Source organism: Mesocricetus auratus, unplaced genomic scaffold (genome assembly GCF_017639785.1).
Source record: "Mesocricetus auratus isolate SY011 unplaced genomic scaffold, BCM_Maur_2.0 Super-Scaffold_6730, whole genome shotgun sequence".
NCBI classification, from domain to species: domain Eukaryota; kingdom Metazoa; phylum Chordata; class Mammalia; order Rodentia; family Cricetidae; genus Mesocricetus; species Mesocricetus auratus.
The window spans coordinates 92,345,565-92,364,677 of NW_024429184.1; the positions used below are offsets into that span (position 1 = coordinate 92,345,565).

Genomic DNA, 19,113 nt, shown 5'->3' on the forward strand with positions numbered 1-19,113 from the left:
TTCCAGGTTTGAGTACCTGAACTTGGGGATTCAAGAGATCTAAGCCTGATGGGATATAGCAGATTTTGAGGTTTCGAAGACTCTTCCATTCCCAGAGTGCCCTCTGCCTGTAGTTTTGAGATGTGAGCTCTCAGCTGTTCCCATTGCCATGCCTTCACTATGCTATCAAGACGCTAACCCCCTGAAATCATAAGCTGAATTCATTGCTTTCTTTTATAAGTAGCCTTGGTCATGGTACTTTATTATAACAATAGAAAAATAATTAATTCATCAACCAAACATATACAGTTTACACACACACACATACACACACACACACACACTTGTTTTAGGTCACTTGGGGTGATAATGCTACCCCTGAGAGTCATAGACTAGCTAACAAAATACCTCAGCATCATATATAAAAATTTCCTTCAAGTCATTGATCAGGAGAGTCCAATAGACTTGCAAATCTAGTCTATTACCCTTGCCCTTGGTTGCCCTATAGAATTTGAGGGTAAGATCTTACAGATGAGGACACCACACACTTCAGACAGAGGGTGTGGAGGAATAGAGCTGGAACTGACCTGAAAGCCTCCTCCCTGAGGACTAACTCTTACAGTATCTGAGGTGATATGGAAGCTGCCATGAGAGAAAAGGAATGACTGTCTCACCAAGGTGTAAGCCTATGTATCACAACATTCAGCATGGTAAGACATTCTCAAGGGTGAATCGAGACACTTAGCATCTTCAAGTTAAATAACAGTCATCTAGTCGGACTTGTGGTCTGTTCTATAGGAAGTAATTGATGCTTAGTACTGTAAACCTAGCCAACACCCATGGCTGGGTGGTCATATACTCTAGAGGAGATTTGCTGCCACTTCCCCAAACCAGTAAAATCCCCAACTGCATTCTAAATACCCATCTTTATATCCACAGGTAAATATAGCTCCCATCTCTCATCAAATAAGCTACATTTTGCAGCAGCTGGAGACTAACACAGGAAGCCATAACTGGTCAAAATGAAGAAATTAAGTAACAATGGGATGTCCAACTCGAATTGATACACAGATCACACAATTCCTACCTAAGACTCAGAAAATGTCACAGAAGTGGGGACAGAAAGATTGTAAGAGCCAGAGAGGATCAGGACATCTGCTATGACATCATGTCTTCTATATAGGACAGGGAAGTTGTACCAATGAAATCTGAACAACATGGTTGCCTAAACACGACCTGCATAATGACAACACTAGTTCATGCTTCAAAATATAGGTGATAGAAATTTCACAAAACCTCACCCTTCAATAAAGAACTATAGGTAATTTGTGGCTGTTAAGTAAGGGAAAATCATTATTCTCCAGGGACAAACCCCCTGACAAGTTAGCCAACCTCAAGTGGTCAAACCTAGACTACATATGAGCAGTACTAAATATACACAACAGGCAGTATTTATGCACGTGCACTCGTGTGTGTGTGTGTGTGTGTGTGTGTTCGTGCGTGCACGTGTGTGTGATGTAACAATAATGATTTAAAAGAGGTCATACATTGGAGAGGGAGTTGTGAGGTAGTGATGAAGAGTTTGAGAGGGAGAAGGAAAGAATGGAAATGATGTAAATATAGTAGTTATACATGAAATTCTCAAAAATATAAATTTTATGGTAATAATTAAAGTTTCTTCTACATAAAGGTACACAATGAGCAGTGACAATAAACTGCCAGATAACAGAGTTAGATGAAAGGAAGAGACTATATTTTAGTACCTGTAATGCCATTTTTCCTGCCCTCTGAACAACTATTGAGTTATAAATTACACTGACGTTGAAGGAGATTCAGGGAGGTAAGCGCAAGGGCATCCACATCCATCCTCAATCTAACAGATTAAATTTGCTTTGACTCAATTCAATGAGTAAATGTTGACTTCAACTGTAATCCCAGTGTTCAAGGTAAGGCCATAAAAATGTCATTTAAATGTCAAACAACCTTCAAACACTAATAAAAATCTTCCAGGATCCCAAAGAAAGCAAATCTAAATTATTTGTTTATCTTGGGGGTTAAAATCTTCCAACTCAAAGTGTGAAAAGCTTTACTTTAAAAGAGGAATGCAAGAAAGTCTGTTTCAGTTGAAGTCAAATGTTGCTAAGTAGATTTGTGGTAAAAAAAAATAATGATTTTAGTCATCATGTGTGTGTGTGTATGTGTGTGTGTGTGTGTGTGTGTGGTGTGTGAAAAATATTTTCTAGCATGCAATCGATCTACACCATAGAATATTCATTTATCCAGCAAACACATTGATAAATGTCCACATCCTGGGGAAACCTTAGGAAGTTAAAGAGACACTTACCTGTCCTCTTGTATTGACAGTCCAGTGGAGGGAAGGACAACAAACTAGCAGAAAACACAACGTACATTTTGATAATTGTTTACAAGGGAAACAAAAAGGGGCAAAAACTCCAAGGAATTTCAGTTTCTTCTGTTTCGTGTGGGGGAAAGGCAGGGTCCTAATTCTCTTCAATCCTCCAATTTTACTTTCTTTCTGGCCTCATGTTTTCCTCTTCTGATTTCCTACAAACTTGAGTATACTAACCCCATAGGTAGAAACATAAGGATTGATACACATTATATATTTATTTAAGATTGAGCTATGACTGGTATCCTGAGTTGTTAAGGCTGAGATAAAGGTATAATACATCTTCTTCAAGAGAAAACCCTTGCCTGTCTAAAATTGTGTTATCTAGCAGATTTTTCTACTCTTAGAAACATTCTACAATTGCACTGTTCAGTGCAGAAGCCACAAATGTGGGTAAACTGGAGCCACTGCCACCAGCAAGATAATTTTTTGTTTTCTTTCATTTTATGTGCAACAAATGTTAATAGTCATATGTGGTTCATATTTACAGCATTGTGCAATATATTTGTAGAGGTAAACAGACAATGGAAACCTGTCTACCAGGAATGTTGGGGCCAGATTATGAAGGATAAAAGCAAAGACTCATGCTAGGTAGCAGTTCTAAGGAAGTTTCCTCACTTTTCTAGGAACTGAAAACTGGCTGAGTATCCTAGGTTTGAGTACCTGAGGTTGGGAATCCAAAAAAGATATCTAAGCTTGATGGGTCAGGAGGCTTATCTCTAAATCTAAATTGTAGAAAATTCTGTTTGTGTTGCCTAACTCTGCTTTCTTCTAGAGATGCCTGTCTCATGCAGACATGAATTATATTAACAAAATATAATTTCCAAGGAACCTCAGATACAATCTACCACCTGTCATCTCGTTATTGTAGTCACAAGGAAAAGGTATGTGGTTATATCATGCCTCTCAAGTGCAGAGATGTCTGGCTTGAAGCAGGAATATACCAAGGCAAATTTTCAAAAATAGTTTTCTAGTATATCCTTTTTAGTTAAAGTACAATTAATATTTACCCTTATAGAGACTTTATTGTAACCAAGAACTAAAATACATGTCATTAAACATAAGCCCTGAAATACAAGCAATGCCATCAAGGACTGAGCATACTAATCATTGTAAATTAATTATAAGCTGGAGGATCTTACAGTTTATGATGCAGAAAATTTGTGTTGGCAGAAATATTATTTTATTGGTCTGGCCCTGATTTGCTGAGTAGGGCCCAGGAATCAGTTTTATTAAGTTATTAGATGACTCTAATGCAAGTAACCTGATAAACATACTTTAATTGGTTTTTATTTTTAAAATATGTAAGTCTGACCTCCAATACAGGAGGCCACAGAAAGCAAAGAATGTGTCTGGGAACAGGGGAACATACAACTAAGAATTCTATTTGATTCCCTTAGACTTAATATTTTTAAGAAGCGTCTATATGAGGTTGTTCAGCAACCAAATGTTATCTTCTGGTCTAGAGCTCAAGATAAAGGAAGAAAGGAGGTGGCATGAAGATGGCAGTGAAAGCCATGGATGGGGCAATCGCAAGTATTAAGAGTCACTTCCTGAGCATTGGTGGTGCCACAGAGAAAGAATGAGTATGCGAGAAAATTAATGGCACACTGTGAATTGGGAAGTAAATCTGAAAATTATAATATTTAGGAAAATGGATGTGGGAAGTATTTGAAGAAAGAAGTGGAAATGACTGTAAGAGGTCAGGTAATAATGTTTTAAAACTTGAGATCTCTGTTATTTTGTTGGCTAACGTCCGAAACCAAATAGGAGATGGGAATTGTCTTTAAAAATTATGCAATGAATGATGAGCATCTAAAATATGACTAATGCCCAGAAATCAATAAGAAAACCAAATGAACTTTAATGGCAGGACAGTCCAAAATCCTAGGCTATTGCCAAGGCTATTGGTTGCTTTCCACAAACTGATGGTAAGGCCCTATTGATGAAGAAAACACCTATGTACGTAGCTCATTGAGCATGGAGAAGTCAGGCTGATGCCTGCTTAGAGGCTTTACCCCTACTGAATAGAGTTCATGGTACTAGAAGGGACTTTGCACTTTACCACAGGAGAAAGGTAAAACAACACAGCTACAAATCCTTCCATCTACAATGGTGACTTGCCTGGAAAAATATGATAGTGTAATAATGGCACAAACTTGTGGAACTAACCACGCAATATTTGATTGGATTTAAGGCCCACTCCGTGAGATGGAACTCATACCTGACACTGCTCAGATGGTCAAGAACCTGAGACCAGACAGGCCAGGGATCTGGGGAAAAACAGATACTACTGTTCTGCTGAAGTAATATAGCAGTAAGATAACTCAGCATTCTGCTATCAGGGTCTTGCTCAACATCATCAGAGAAACTTCTTCCTTCTTCCTGACTTCCATGTTGTATTTCTATGGGAGTTCTATGTGTGGAAATGTGTATCTCTGAGTCTATATGTGTTTCTTGTGCTTCTTCTTTGGATCTTTTCCTCACAGTTGTTTGATTCACTCTGTTCCAGTTTGTTTGTTTTATTTTATCTTATTTATTATTAATATTTTAAGATGTCTGCTTGTATTCTTGAATGAGAGAGAGATAGTAGATTTGAGTGGGTGAGAGTAGGGGATAATCTGGGAGGAGTTGGGGGAGGGGAATCCTTAGTCAGAATATAGTGTACAAAAAGCAACCTCTTTTCAGTTTTACCACAGGGAAAAGTAGTGTTAAATGAAGTCATCATAGGAGAAGCAGCCCTGAAGGCAGCATTCAGTTTACCAAACAGCAGCCCTCCCATAGTGGCAGCTGGACTGTTACTGTCTTCTGAAATGCTTCCTTAGGAAAACATCCTTAGCCAAACTCAGTCAGATCATGGTCAGTTTTTCCTGGATAAGGGTGACCTGACTGTTCCTACATTCAAATACATTCTGTTTTAACATGGTTGCTGTTTGTGAACATCAGAAGTTTCTATTTCCCTTTTATTAACAGATACGTGATTAGATTATTTCAAACAATAACTATGTGATGATCCATCATGAAAATCCAAGCCCTTCTGAGTACTTCAAGTGGTAAAGTATGGCTGTGTCCTGCTAACAGTAGTTAACCCTTAATTTCTGGGTTAGGGTTTTCCTTAAGAGTGTTTGCTCCGTGATCAGCTGCAAATAGAACATCTATATGATACCTCCTCCCAGCGGTTCAGGGGCCATTGTGGAGAGGTGACAGAAAAGTTGTATGAGCCAGAGGATCAGAGTGTAACAGCATCCTTTGGACACAATAAGATTGCTGCTCGCATGAACCCACATGATTGTGGCTGCTTGCACAAGATCAACAGTCAGTGTTTAGGTAGGAGGTGGGAAGGGTTCACTAGAATCTACCTCTTGCTGAGAAGCCATCAATAATTGATGGGTTCTTGGGGGAGGGGGCATCAGTTTTCTTTAAGGGTGTGGTACCTGGTAGATGACACACACACTCCAGTAGATGGCCCTGCATGAATTAGTATATGAGCAGCACAAATTGCATCAGTGAATTGTTAAGGGAAAGAAAAAGAGGACACAAAATTGGAAGGGTATGAGGACTAACAGAGGGTTCTCGAAGGAGGTGTAAGAAGAAATGGGGGCTGAACAAGACAAAATACATGACTTGCACGTGTGAGATGATAAAGAATTAATAAGAATATTATATAGCACCCTTCTTTATTTTAAAATATATTTAATTTAAACTTTACTTAATCATATGCAGCTATTGGATACCACACCATTCAGTGAGAACTGCATTTATTGCTCATATTTTGCAAGAGTAAGGAGAAACTCAGAAAAGTTATCCATACAGTCTCTAAGAGGGAAAAATCAAGACTAAAATTCAGACCTTGTGATTCCTAAAGCAATGCTGTCTGTTAGTGTTCAGTGGTAGTTCTGTGTGTCTATGTGTACACTTAAAAGGAAGATTAACTACTTTTCAAAATGAGTGGTACATTTTTTAAAAGTACTAATTTTTTAAAAAAGTTCAACATGGTAAGTTAACTGGGAAATGCAAATTAAATGGGTGTTTTTAATTAACAAAATGATGATGTTTGGTATTGGTAAGATAAATACTCTTTTCACATCCATAGGTGAGAATGGGGATTAATAAAACAGTGTTGTAGGAGGTCCATTCTGTGGCAATCATGCTATTAGCATATATATTAATAAAACATTTCAGCTTTGAGGCTATCTGAAATGCCAGCATACGAGCATAAGGGAATGTGTTCAGGAGCATTAGTATAGTGTAGTTCACTGAAATCCTAGAAGCACCGATATGTCTAGAAGTAGACAACAAATAAGTAAAAATATTAATGAGTTTTATCTACACATTTTCCAGTGGAATTATGTCCAAATGCGTGATTGTTAATAAATAACACACAAGGTCCAGAATACAGAAAAGTGCAATGTAATAGTGCATGTATATTAAATGATGGAGAAAGTTTTAACTTTATATAGTTTTAAGAATGTGTAAAGATAATGAAAGAAGGTTAACTGGAGATGGTGTGGTCAATAAAAGCTGACTTTTTTGTTAGTTTAGTTTTATATTTGTTGAATTTGTCTCCATTCACTGACATGCTACATGTGAGATATTTAAGGCAATGCTGATTTTCAAACATTATATTTAAGTTAAAACACTTGATCTGAAGAACTAATTTTGTTTATGTGGTTATTAATAGCTTAAGTTCCTAGGTGCCTTAGACACTAGGTCCTTGATATGGAGCAGTGAACCAAATATGTAGATTCCTGCACCTGCAAGACTTTCCTTACAGCAGATGCAGTTTAGAAATAGATGTGTTTTCTCTGCATAAACCACTGACTTTTTTGTTTGTTTGGTTTTTTCAAGACAGGGTTTTGCTGTGTACCCTTGGCTGCCCTGAAACTTGATCTGTAGACCAGGCTAACCTTGAACTCATAGAGATCCGCTTACCTCTGCCTCCCAAGTGCTAGGACTAAAGGCGTGAGCCACCCTCCCCCAACCCACTCTGACTTTTATAGGATTCTCTTTCCCACAACTCTAATCAACCTCCTGCTTCTCCTGACTCCACGCAGAAGTGTATGGAGGACTGTACGGAGGATGCATCATAGCCCTATAAACCAATCTCTTTGCTTAACAACCATACACAGGTGACCAAAGAATCAGGGCAAAACAGTACTACATCAGCAAAACAGGCCTTTTTCAGCTGCCCAGAAGTGTCCAGGTCCTTCCTATGACAATACCTGAGCTAGAAAGGCAGCAACTTCAGAAATGACCGACTTAGCGAAGGTGTTACTGAAAGCACACATTGTTGTAAGTTGTCAACAGCCTGCACTTAGGCAACTGCTGGCTTAAATAGAGCATATAGCTCATAGCTCCCCCACACAAGTTCTGCACATGTTCTGTAGTTAGAATTTTTTTCATAATAATGAAGAGAATGCCAGGCTGTCTGAGTGTCCTTTCAGACCCTTCTACCAGATGCAACTACAATACTGTGTTAGCTTCCATAGTAAGTCTGCCCACACTGGCGGCTGTAGATTGAACTCATGTTCCTGGGTAGCCTCTGAGAGCCATTGTTTATTTTCCACAGAAATTTAAGTCCGCTCCTCATCCATTAAGCATACAAGTTTCAGCTGCTACAACATCTTCATATATCATTGTCAGAAAAGACAATGCTTCACTCAAAGAAGGAAGTATTCTTCAAAAAACCCTGATGTATCTCAGAGCAAAGAATTGTGTATCATTGATTAATCCTTGCCACAAGGTGAAGACTGTATACCTGTAACTTCTCATAGTGGTGAATGATTCAAGCTTACACACACCCAAAAGATCTCTGTGTGTGGAACCATGTGTCATGATGCTAAACTCTAGTGTCACCCCTACCTCCACCAGCCTGTGTGACTTTCGCAAGTATCTATTTTCCACTTTCTTTCCTATGCTGCTCCATCTGCCTAGCATTGCTTCTCTAGTCTTTCTTCCTTTCTCAACATTTTATAAATTGCTGTTCTGTGAAGTCTTTCCTGAGTTCCTAATCACTGTCCTTCCTACCCATATCACTAATGTGGATCGCCATACTCTGCTATCTAATGTGTTACAATGCATTACTATTGTATACTTATTACTCAATTTATTTTAGCTTTATCATTTCATTTAGGTTGTCAGGCAACATACAAATACTACTAGTTTAAGGAATATTAATACAATTACTAACATTATGAGCATACTATATGTAAAACTCTATTAGAATGGCAGTAGTATTATTGACATTTTTATGGTGGATGAAAGTAAATGGAAAAAATAGTACAAAGATGGATGGTAGGGCATTGGGGGAGTTAAAATCATGTCCTTCCTGCTTTAAGGACCTAAAACTGAACTCATGTTCTGTACTGAATGCCACACACATTAAGCTCATTTGATGCTCCTCCAAACCCTGGGGTTGACACAGTGGTTATAACACCAAGTTTTTAAAGTGCAATTAAGGCCTAGAAATGTTAGTGATTTCCACAAGGTCAAATAACTATGGATATGAATGCAAGTGAATCTCCCTACAGAGCCTGAGTCTTCACCCACTGATAGATTCCATGGCTAAATGGCAGAATGGACTTGACTCTTTGAAAACACTGTACACATTTTCACTAATATCTCTCTAGAAAAAAAAAACTGGATCAACAACCCCTTCCGAGCAATGCAAAGCAACCAAACTGACTGCCCCCAGCACTCACCTTAGCACGTGTGTGGATCCATTAATGGTCGTGGTTGAGCATGGGACCGTCTGGCCCAGAATAGAGGGTCTTCTGTAGCGTTCATCATCACAGCAGAGGATAATGAGGAAGGCACGTCTAAAAGACTTATTCAAGAAGGCATAGAGAAAAGGGTTCAACCCTGAATTAATATAGCCAAGCCAGAGGAAAGCAGTCCACACCTGCTCCGGAACAGTGTAGTCTATGAAAGGGTCCACGACATTGGTGACAAAGAAGGGGGCCCAGCAGAAACAGAAGCAGCCCATGATGACACATAAAGTCTTGGCTGCCTTGGTCTCTGTCCGCATGCGATGTGTGCTGTGTTGGTCGGCTGGTTGGGGCCTGCTTTCAGGGGTGGCTCCTGCCCGCTGTAACATCTGTATCTGCTGGGCATGCTCCTTAGCAGTGATGTAGATACGGTAATAGGCCAGCACCATGAGGAGAAACGGGATGTAGAAGGCCACCACGGAGCAGGTGATGGCGTAGGGCTTGTTGACCATGAAGACACAGCATGTAGAGTTAGAGTTGTGGTTGAATTTCCTTTTCTCTATCTGAGAGAGGTAAGGAGAGAGATAATGAGGGTGGGAAGGTGAATGAAGAGAAAACAGTGGAAAAAAACAGCAAAGTGGGAAAAACACATGAAAAGAAATAATGGGGAGAGAGAAGAACAAGAGGAAAAAAATAAAGAATGAGGCAAGAGTGAAAGAAGGAAGAAAGAGAAAAGAAAAAATAAGGTTCAACATTAAAATTTTATTTTTTTACAAACGTAAGGTGTTGTTTTGTTATTATGATCTCTGTTGCTGCAATAAAACACCACGATCGAAGACAACTTGGGAGGAAAGTGTTTATTTCATCTTAAAACTCCCAGATCACACTCTTTCCCTGAGGGAAGTCAAGGCAGGAACTCTAGGTGGGAGCCTAGAAGCTGGAACTGATGCAGAAGCCACGGAGGTGTGTGCTTACTTGCTTGCTCCCCATGGTTGGCTTATTTGTACAAACCAGGACCACCAGTCCAGGAGTGGCACTCTCCACAGTGATTAGGTCCCTCCTCCATCTAGTATTAAGGCAGTACCCCCCACAGACTTGCCTTTTCCCAATTGTGATTTCCTCTTCCCAGGTATGTTTAGTTTCTGTTATGTTGACAAAACAAGTAGCACAGGTACTTGGAGCAGGAGAAAGATTAATTTTTCACTCTATGAATAGCCAGTTGATCCAGCAGCATATATGGAAAGCTCAACCCTTTTCTAGTTACATTGCAACATAATTTGATTATATCAGATAACTATATGCACATGGCTCTGTGTTGGGATTTTCTATATTGTTCTCAAGATTTTTCTATCTATATACCATTCTATTTTAATATCTTTAATTTCATTGAATTTTGATTGTCTAGTAATGAAAATCATTGGAATTGTGAGCCTCTTAAGACTGCCTTGACTATTTTTATATCTCAATATTTTCATACAGTATTTACAAATAACATTAACTTCCATAAACCTCTTCACAGTTTTTTGTCTTTTGTTTTTTATTAGATTAGGGGAATGGACATCATTGCATAAGTCCTCCAATTGGTGAATAAAGTTCTTTGTCTTTACATACATTCTAAAGTTTATTTAAGTAATGTAACTCTCTGTATAAACATCATGATCATATCTTGTTGGAATTACTATTATATTTTATTTAAACCTTTTCATTGGATTTATTTTATCTGTGTCTTGCCTGCTTGTATGTATTTGCACAACATGTGTGCTTGGCACCTGAGGTAGTCAGAAGAGGGTGTCAGAACCCCTGCAACCATGAACCAACATGTAGATGCAGGGAATCAAACCTGGATTCTTTGCAAGAGCAACAAGTACTCCTAACCACTGAGCAATCTCTCCAGCTGCTGCATTTTGTTCCCATTGATTGTGATAGTGTAATAAATTTTTTTCCAAAAATTTTGTTGTTTGTGTGGTGAACTCAGTGAGGGATTTTTTTAAATACTAGAAATATGTCTAGCAACTTTAATAAATTAGCTATTATTTTATCTCTACATTATTTTTAACTTCCCAAAGAATACTTGTATAATTTCCAAATAATGAGTTTTATTTCATCTTTTTCAATTATGATGCCATTTTATTTTGCTGTTTAAAAAGGTAGTAACAACTCTAAGGAGGCAGAGACAAGCGAATCTCTGTGAGTTTGAGGTCAGCACAGTCTATATAGGGAGTTCCAGGACAGCAAGAGAACCTCTTTTTAGAAGAAGAGGAGCAAGAGGAAGAGGAGGAGGAGAAGGAAGAGGAGGAGGAAGAGGAAGGGAGAGGAAGGGGAGGGAGGAAGGTAAAAAGAGAAGGAGAGGATAAGACACAATGGGTATTCTTCACTACCAGTTTTTGTCAGTGTTCTCTAATTGAGGAAACTCCCTTCTAGTCTTAAATTGGTGAGAATTTAAAAAATAATGAATGCCTATTAAAGTGTGCTAATTATTTTTTGATAGTAATGAAAGGGTCATGTGTGTTCACTCCTTTTATTAATGCAGGAAATCATTAATTGCATCATATTCCAGTAATGTCTTGATAATAGGATACACTAGGTTCTTTTTAAGAATGGAAGAACTTTTCCCTTACTGTGAAGCTGCTGCCTTAGAGCTCTTCACTCTGAACCTCTCCTAATAATAATTAACCCTTGACTGAAAGGAGCTCTTTAACCCAATCTCCCTTTTTTGGAGATTATTCAACATGAACATACACATGGATATAGATGTGGAAAACTACACACACACACACACAGAGTAAAGAGCAAACATGCAACTTTATTATATACGTATTTAATTTTGTCTTCTAATTTTATAACATATCTTCCTTTTTAACATTTTATTTTTTCAGCACAAAAGTTCTTTGTCTGAAGTAATACTACTGTGTTAAATTTGCTTCATCATGTGTAATAGTAAAGCTATAGAAGCTTTTTGAAAATTCAGTATTCACAAGGTACATCCTTTTTCATTTTATAAATTTTTAACATTTTCACTATATTCTGCAAATGGGCCTCTCTTTGAGCAGCATATATTTGCATTTTGTCTAGATTCAATAGAGTAGCATTTATATTTTAGCAAATTTTCTTCACATAATTTAATCATTTGACATTTACCATAATCACAGAGGTTGATTGAGATTAAGTCTACGATTTTACTGTTTTTATCTATCTTAAGACTCTTTGTCACTGTTCTATTTCTGTGAAGACACACCATGACCACAGCAACCCTTATAAAAAGAAAGCATTTGGTTGGGGGTTTGCTTCCAGTTTTAGAGTCTTAGTCCATTATAATGATGGTGGGGAGTACAGTGGTAGGCAACACAGGCATCATGCTGGAGAAGTAGTTGAGACCCACACCCTGATTCACAGGCAGGAAGAGGCTGGGCTTGGCACAAGCTCTTGAAACTTCAATGCCCACCCCCAGGGACACACCTCCTCCAACAGGGACACACCTTCCAATCCTTCTAATCCTTTCAAATGTTGTCACTGCTTGGTGACTAAGCATTCAAATATATGACCCTATGGGGAGCATTCTTATTCAAAACACTACCTTGGGTTTTTGGCCTCTTTCCCTCAATTTACTTTTTCCTATGTGGTCTCATCTTTTTCATAAAGACTCCAGCCTACATCCATCTATGAAATTCAATTTCCACTGTTTTGACAATATAAAGATCTTAAATACTGTATCTTCATTTTTCTCATCTCATTCCTTCCTGGTATGCTGATTTTTATGCATTTTGGTTCTATATATACTAAAAACAATACAAAAGGCATTAATAGTAGTATCTCAGTAGTCAATATTCTTTTTGGTTTTGCTGTTATTTTTGTTTTCCTTCTGTTTTTTTTTTTTGCTAATTATTCACCACTCAGAGTCTTCTGCATTTCTCCTGCTGCCAGATACTTTTATCTGGTACATTTTTTTAAATTTTAGAGACTATGACTAAAATATTATTCTTTAAATAATATTTAGGATAAAAAATTTGCTGAAGATTTTCTATATGTGAAACATCTTTCCATAAAACTTTCATTAAAAATATTGATTTCTTTTACATTTTATCAGTTATTGAGAGTTTCTAGTTACTTGCAGCATATTTTGATGGCATTCATCAATTCACCACCACATACTCTTCCCACATCTACCCCCTACTCTATTCACTCCTCTTTCCATGTAAAAAAAAGCCTTTGAGACCAGTTTGTGTTTCTTAAACTATTCTTGGATGTATGGTCCTCCGATGGAGCATAGTCAGCTTGCCAGTAGTTACACTCCAAGAGAGTCTGCTCCTTCCTTTACCAGCACCTAACAATGGCTAATCACTCCAAGTCTAGGGGTGGGATTGTGTGCCCAGTTTCCCACTCCATGCTGGGATTTGGTCTGGAATGGGTTTGCACGGGATTTTTCCTGTGTAGCTTAAGTTGGCTTGGACCAGAAATTCTCCTACATCTGTTTCTCAAGTGCTATGACTATAGGCATGAACTATAATGTCTGATACTGTTTTTTGAATATAGGGTTTTTTTATTCGTCCTTACAGTCATGGTTAGGACAGTTGTTATCATGCCCAGAAACAGCATTCTCTATCCTCATTTATGATGTGTTTTTAAATTGGCTTCCTAGAATTTTACTTTTTTCTTTTTCTTCCTTTACAGTTGTGCCTCCAAACCTCTGTTACTGGCTTTTCACTTCTTAGACATCTTCTCTTATAAATCTTCATCACCCAAGTGATTACATCTACTTGTATGGGTTTAAATAGCATCTAACTCTGAGACTGCCTTACCTTATAGTTTGTTTCTGATAGAGAATTCCCATAAATATCATGATTTTATATTAAGCTGATTTCTTGATTGCTGCACTAAAATGTCTAAAAGGTGTTTAACACTTTCATTATGCTTTCTCTAACCCACAAAACCTATCCTACCTACACTATTTTGAACCTGGAATTTCCAGCTGAAACCAATATTCATTTACTCCATTTATTCCAGATGTGCTGACCAAAAACTTGATTGTGTGTAGCTAAGGTTTTCCTTTCATATTTCTCTTCTAACCTTATAGAAGATCCTGTTTATATAAAAAAATCCACCTATATTCTGAATCACAGTCTCGATTGCTCCCACTGAGACTACAACACCATTGTCTCTTATCCATAGTATTCCTTTATCAGACTTCCTTAACAGAAAAAAATGAGGACTCTTTCAAAACATTATAAATCATACTACTAATATACTCAGACTCTACAATAATCCATATCACTCACAGTTATATCTGATGCCTTAAATGTCCCACAGAACAATGCATTTTCTTCCTATTTATTGTATTTTATCATTTTTAAGCTCCTCTCCTACTTTCTTACCTCCAAATTAACTTTGTAACTTGTAACAGCCTATGTCAGGCACATCTCGCATATGGACCTCTGTATCAGCTCTTTCATGCACACTGTATGCGTCTCCAAGGTACCTACAAGTATAGTCCCCCCATCTCCTTAAAGTCGTCATTCAAATGTCACCTTCTCAATAGAGCCTACTCTAACTCCTTATTTAGAATTTCAATCTGCTAGCAACCCACCTTATAAAGATTTAATATTTGAAGATTGTGTGTGGGCGGGTGCATGCACCCACATGTGGGTGTGTGCACTTGTGAAAAGGTTGCCAAGGAGGCCAGAGGTGTTGGATTCCCTGGAGCTGGAGCTACAGGCAGTTGTGAGGGGTGTGGGTGCTGTATGTATTCTTTCTGCCAAGCCATCTCTTCAGCTCCAAACTGAAGTAACATATAGTCATTATCACATAGATGACTAGATAAGCAGATTCTAGATATCTGCTAATTTTAAGTGTATAACTTGCTGCTTGCATCTCCAAGGTTGGACATCATTGGGCCCAAGACTACCTCTCCAACTTCTGAGTTTCAACTGAGCCAAGAATGTTTTTAATGAGGTTCACTGGAATAGTGATTAACATGGGGCTTGAGACATAGTGGCGGTTATTATTACTGTTATTTGAATAATAGTGTGTTTTGAAAACAGGTATTTCATTTCCCCTTCAAATGAAAACACAAACAACAAGACAAAACCTAAAATCTGAAAGAAAAGGTATGGGATTGAAGAAATTATCTACAGATTCTCCCAGGATGGAGTCCCTCCCTGCCTCTGGTATATTTTCAGAAGCTCAAGTACTCCGTGTTCTGAAATTTAAGTCCTAGCCATGGAGTTGTTTGAATGTTGTTTCCTATTCAAAGAGACAGTTGAAATACTTATGTGTAGAAAAGAAGGGGAATTCCCTCTTTTCTGGTCCTTTGGGGCCAGAGCCCATTCTCAGTCTCTTCTTTCCCCACTTCTAGAGGACTGGATTTATGTGACTATGTGTCATCTTCCAGAGCCCTGGCAATGGATCCAGACCATCAGTTTTAATCATCATCTTAATTCTTTGCATACTGGAGTAGAACTCTTAAAGATGATTTTGAAGTGAGATGGTTAACATTACGTGCCAATTTAAGCCATGGGGGGTACTCAGATGCTTGGTAAAGCTCTATTCTGGGTATCACAATACTTTTGGTTGACATGAAGCTCTGAACTTGCAGATTATGTAAATAAAGTTTCTCTTCCAAATTAGTACTTCAGCCAATGTATTAAAGGCCTGAACAGAACAAGAAAGCTGATTGAAAGAGAACTTCTCTATTATTGCCTTAATGAAGGGTCACCAGTTTTTCCTATCTTTGGACTTGAACTTAAATATTGGCTTTCCTGTGTCTCTAGTTTGCTGAGACTTGTCAACTTCCACAACTGTGTGGACCAGTTACAATATTTCTAATATTTCTACTTAACTGTCTCTGTTTCTCTTTTTCTTTGTCTAAGAATATAGGTAAGAAGGAAGATAGATAGATAGATAGATAGATGAATGGATGATAGATGATGACAGACAGACATATGGACACAAACATCCTATTAGTTCTATTTCTCTGGACAATCAATACCCAGGGTTTGGACAATGGCATATGTAGCATATGTCCCCTTAACATTTCTATTAGACACCATTTTCACTCAGCACCATATTGCCTACTAAATGCAATCCTTAAGAAGTTGAATACAGAGCTGGATTCACAAGTTAGCTCTTTTACTTCTGGCTCAGGACTCTTTTCCTTCTCTGACAGACTCCATTCACCTGGCAAGTCTTTCCCCAGGCACTACAAACCTATAGACTCTTGAACATGAAACGGGATGAAGGCTTCTCAGGACCTCAAGTTCCAGGAACTGATTGTTAAATAGAGAATCCCTGTTCTCCTACAGGGAAATTACATGGCACGGGGGACGCAGCTTAACCCACTTCTCCTTAAAATGGGCATAATTATACTTATAATCATACTTTTCCCAAAAGGATTTTTGGGGATTACATGTAAAATGCTTATTTCCTGTTCAATATACAGTAATGCTAAAAAATTATTTGAAACACTTGCTAAGGCAGCTGTTATTCTACAATATTTTCATAAACAAGAAAAACTGCTGTGATTTTGCAGAAGAAGATTAGCTTCAACTCTAAACACAACAAAGAAAAAGTGGGGCTTTATAGCAAGGAGTTGGTTGAGGGGGATCATTGGACAGAAAATTATGAAAAGTAAATGGGAGGAACAAGTGGAATTCTAGCTCAATCAACTTAGCAGAAGTCTTGCTGAAGGCAAGCCAGGGCAATCAGGCATAACCTGGGGAGATGAAGGATAAAGTGCCTGATCCTTTACTGAGGATAGGGGATTCCAGTTAGACCAAACTATCAGCAAGATTGCTGAAATTGAACAACTCGAAGTTGGACATGGTGTTGGTCAGAATTAGTTGTCAAACTGGCAGATTCTACGATCATAGGCAAGAGGGCCACTGGTTGTATCTAGGAGAGGGTATCTTGAATATATTAATTTAGGTGGGAAGACCCATCTTGGTTGTATGCAGGACCATTCTCTAGGCAGGGATTCTGGAATGTGGAAGCCAAAGAAGAGGACTAAAAAGTAGTGTGTATTCGTTGTTCTTTTCTGACATTATGGGACTTGCTGCTGCTTCAAGTTCCTACTGCCTTGATTTCTCTGCCATGGTGGATGATAGTGTGTTAAACTGTGGGCTAAAATAAGTCATTTCTCCCTTAAGTTGCTTCTTTTGAGGTATTTTATTCACAGATAATATGATAGTATACATAAGCAACCCCCAAAACTCCACCAGGGAACTCCTACAGCTGATAAACACCTTTAGGCAAGTGGCTGGATACAAGGTTAACTATGAAAAAAACGGTAACTCTTCTACATACAAATGATAAAATGACTGAGAAAGAAATCAGAAAATCAACCCCTTTACAATAGCCTCAAATACTATATCTTGGTGTAACTCTAACCAAGCAAGTGAAAGACCTGTATGACAAGAACTTTAAGTTTTTTTTAAAGTATTTTATCTTAACACAGGAAAAGAAACAAAGACAGACATGGAAATCCAAACTTTGATGCCTAGGAGTTTGTGTGATCTAAATAAATTCTGCTCGTGTATGAAATTCTTGAAGAATAAATAAGTAAAGTTTTAAAAACACAAGGTCTGGTTGGAAAGATTATCTCAGAGGATCCTGACTAACATTTGGCCAAGGTAAGACACTGACAGTAGACATTTAGAAACGTGGCTCAGACCACTATTGTAATATCTATTAAAATAGCAACCCATTTGTTTATCTAGAATGCCTAGCCACGTCAACTGGCTGATAATCCCATGGCCTCTGTGTGGATACTCACCACATCAATTATGCCGATGTTGTTCCAGCCTTGCATTATGGGGAGAAAAGATATAAACATGGGAAGGGCCCAGCAGCCTCCCAACATTAATGCGATGCGTACAGGGGTCATCTTGCTTCTATAAACCAAAGGTTGGCAGCAGATGGCATAATACCTGGAGAGATAGTGAAGAGTGGACCATGGGAAAGGAGAAATGGGAGGGAGAGGGGAAATAATGGATGAGGAAGAGGAGGAACAAAAAGGGATGGGAAGAAGGGGAAGCATCGAGAAAAGAATAATTGGAGGGGGTAGAGAGTAAAATAAGAAAGGGAAGAGAAAAATTAGGAATACATGGAAGAGAAGGTAGTAGAGGAGGAGAAAGAAAGGGAAGGGAATAGGAGGGAGAACAAAGGAAAGAGAAAAGGCAATTATATAATAAAATACAAGCATGTGGCTTATATACATATATCTGTTTATAAATATGCGTGTTTTAGATTGCATCTGAAAGTCATTGCCTTGAGTTGGCTCCACATAGCCTTTCAGCTCCCAAAGTCTTAATCAGCTTGACAGACATGAAGGTCTGCTCTACCTCAGACACAGTTCCACTTTCTGGGAATGGAAAAAGTTCTCAAGCCCTCCAGGCCACCGTACCCAGGTTCCTTTAGCCTCTGTGACTATAATTTGGTCTATCTTAGATTTGTTCCCTTCCTCGTGATGACTTCACTGAGATGTTGTACCCCTATGTTCTTTAAATTGTTGTCCAGGATTATCCTTCTCCTCCTTTCCCCTGTAACAGACTTAGCTGAGGAAGACAATGAAAGTCCCCAGGGTCTCCTGAATCAGAGCTCGCTGGGGAGCCATCTGGAGTTTACATTTTCACCAGTAAGTTACCGCTGTTTTCAGGTAAGCACCCCTTCTTTCTCCTTTATAGGTGCATGCACTTCTGGGTTTCCCTATGTTAGCATGAGACCCAGTGATGGACTCAGGTCAAGGGATCACATGTAGAATTCACATGCATTGTTTCTGACAGTGATCATTTAACTGTCTCTCTAGAGTTAGGAATATAAAGTTACAAACATCTCACTGTTACTTATTGCCTACCTGTTAAAAGCACCCTCCCTTTATTAAATGGGGTCTGAGCTTTTCTTTTGTGTTTATATTGTACCTAAGGTAGTAGATTTCTTCTACTTTCACAAAGAGCCTCTTCTCTAGCTCCCAGACTTGCACTCTTGCATATTATTCCAGTCTGTCCAAATGTTCGGTGCCTTGATTAC

General features: G+C 38.4%; 1 protein-coding gene across 4 annotated transcripts in view; it reads right to left on the reverse strand.

Moving 5' to 3' along the window:
* Positions 1-19,113, reverse strand: part of Htr4 (5-hydroxytryptamine receptor 4) — a 188,913-nt gene that overhangs the window by 55,642 nt on the left and 114,158 nt on the right. For all 4 annotated transcript variants that reach the window (XM_040741725.1, XM_040741726.1, XM_005074670.4 and 1 more), the window contains exons 5-6: positions 17,861-18,014; positions 9,091-9,659 (exon numbers count right to left, since the gene is read on the reverse strand). In XM_040741725.1, the coding sequence (XP_040597659.1) occupies positions 9,091-9,659; positions 17,861-18,014 (723 nt within the window). The remainder of the gene's footprint in view (positions 1-9,090; positions 9,660-17,860; positions 18,015-19,113) is intronic.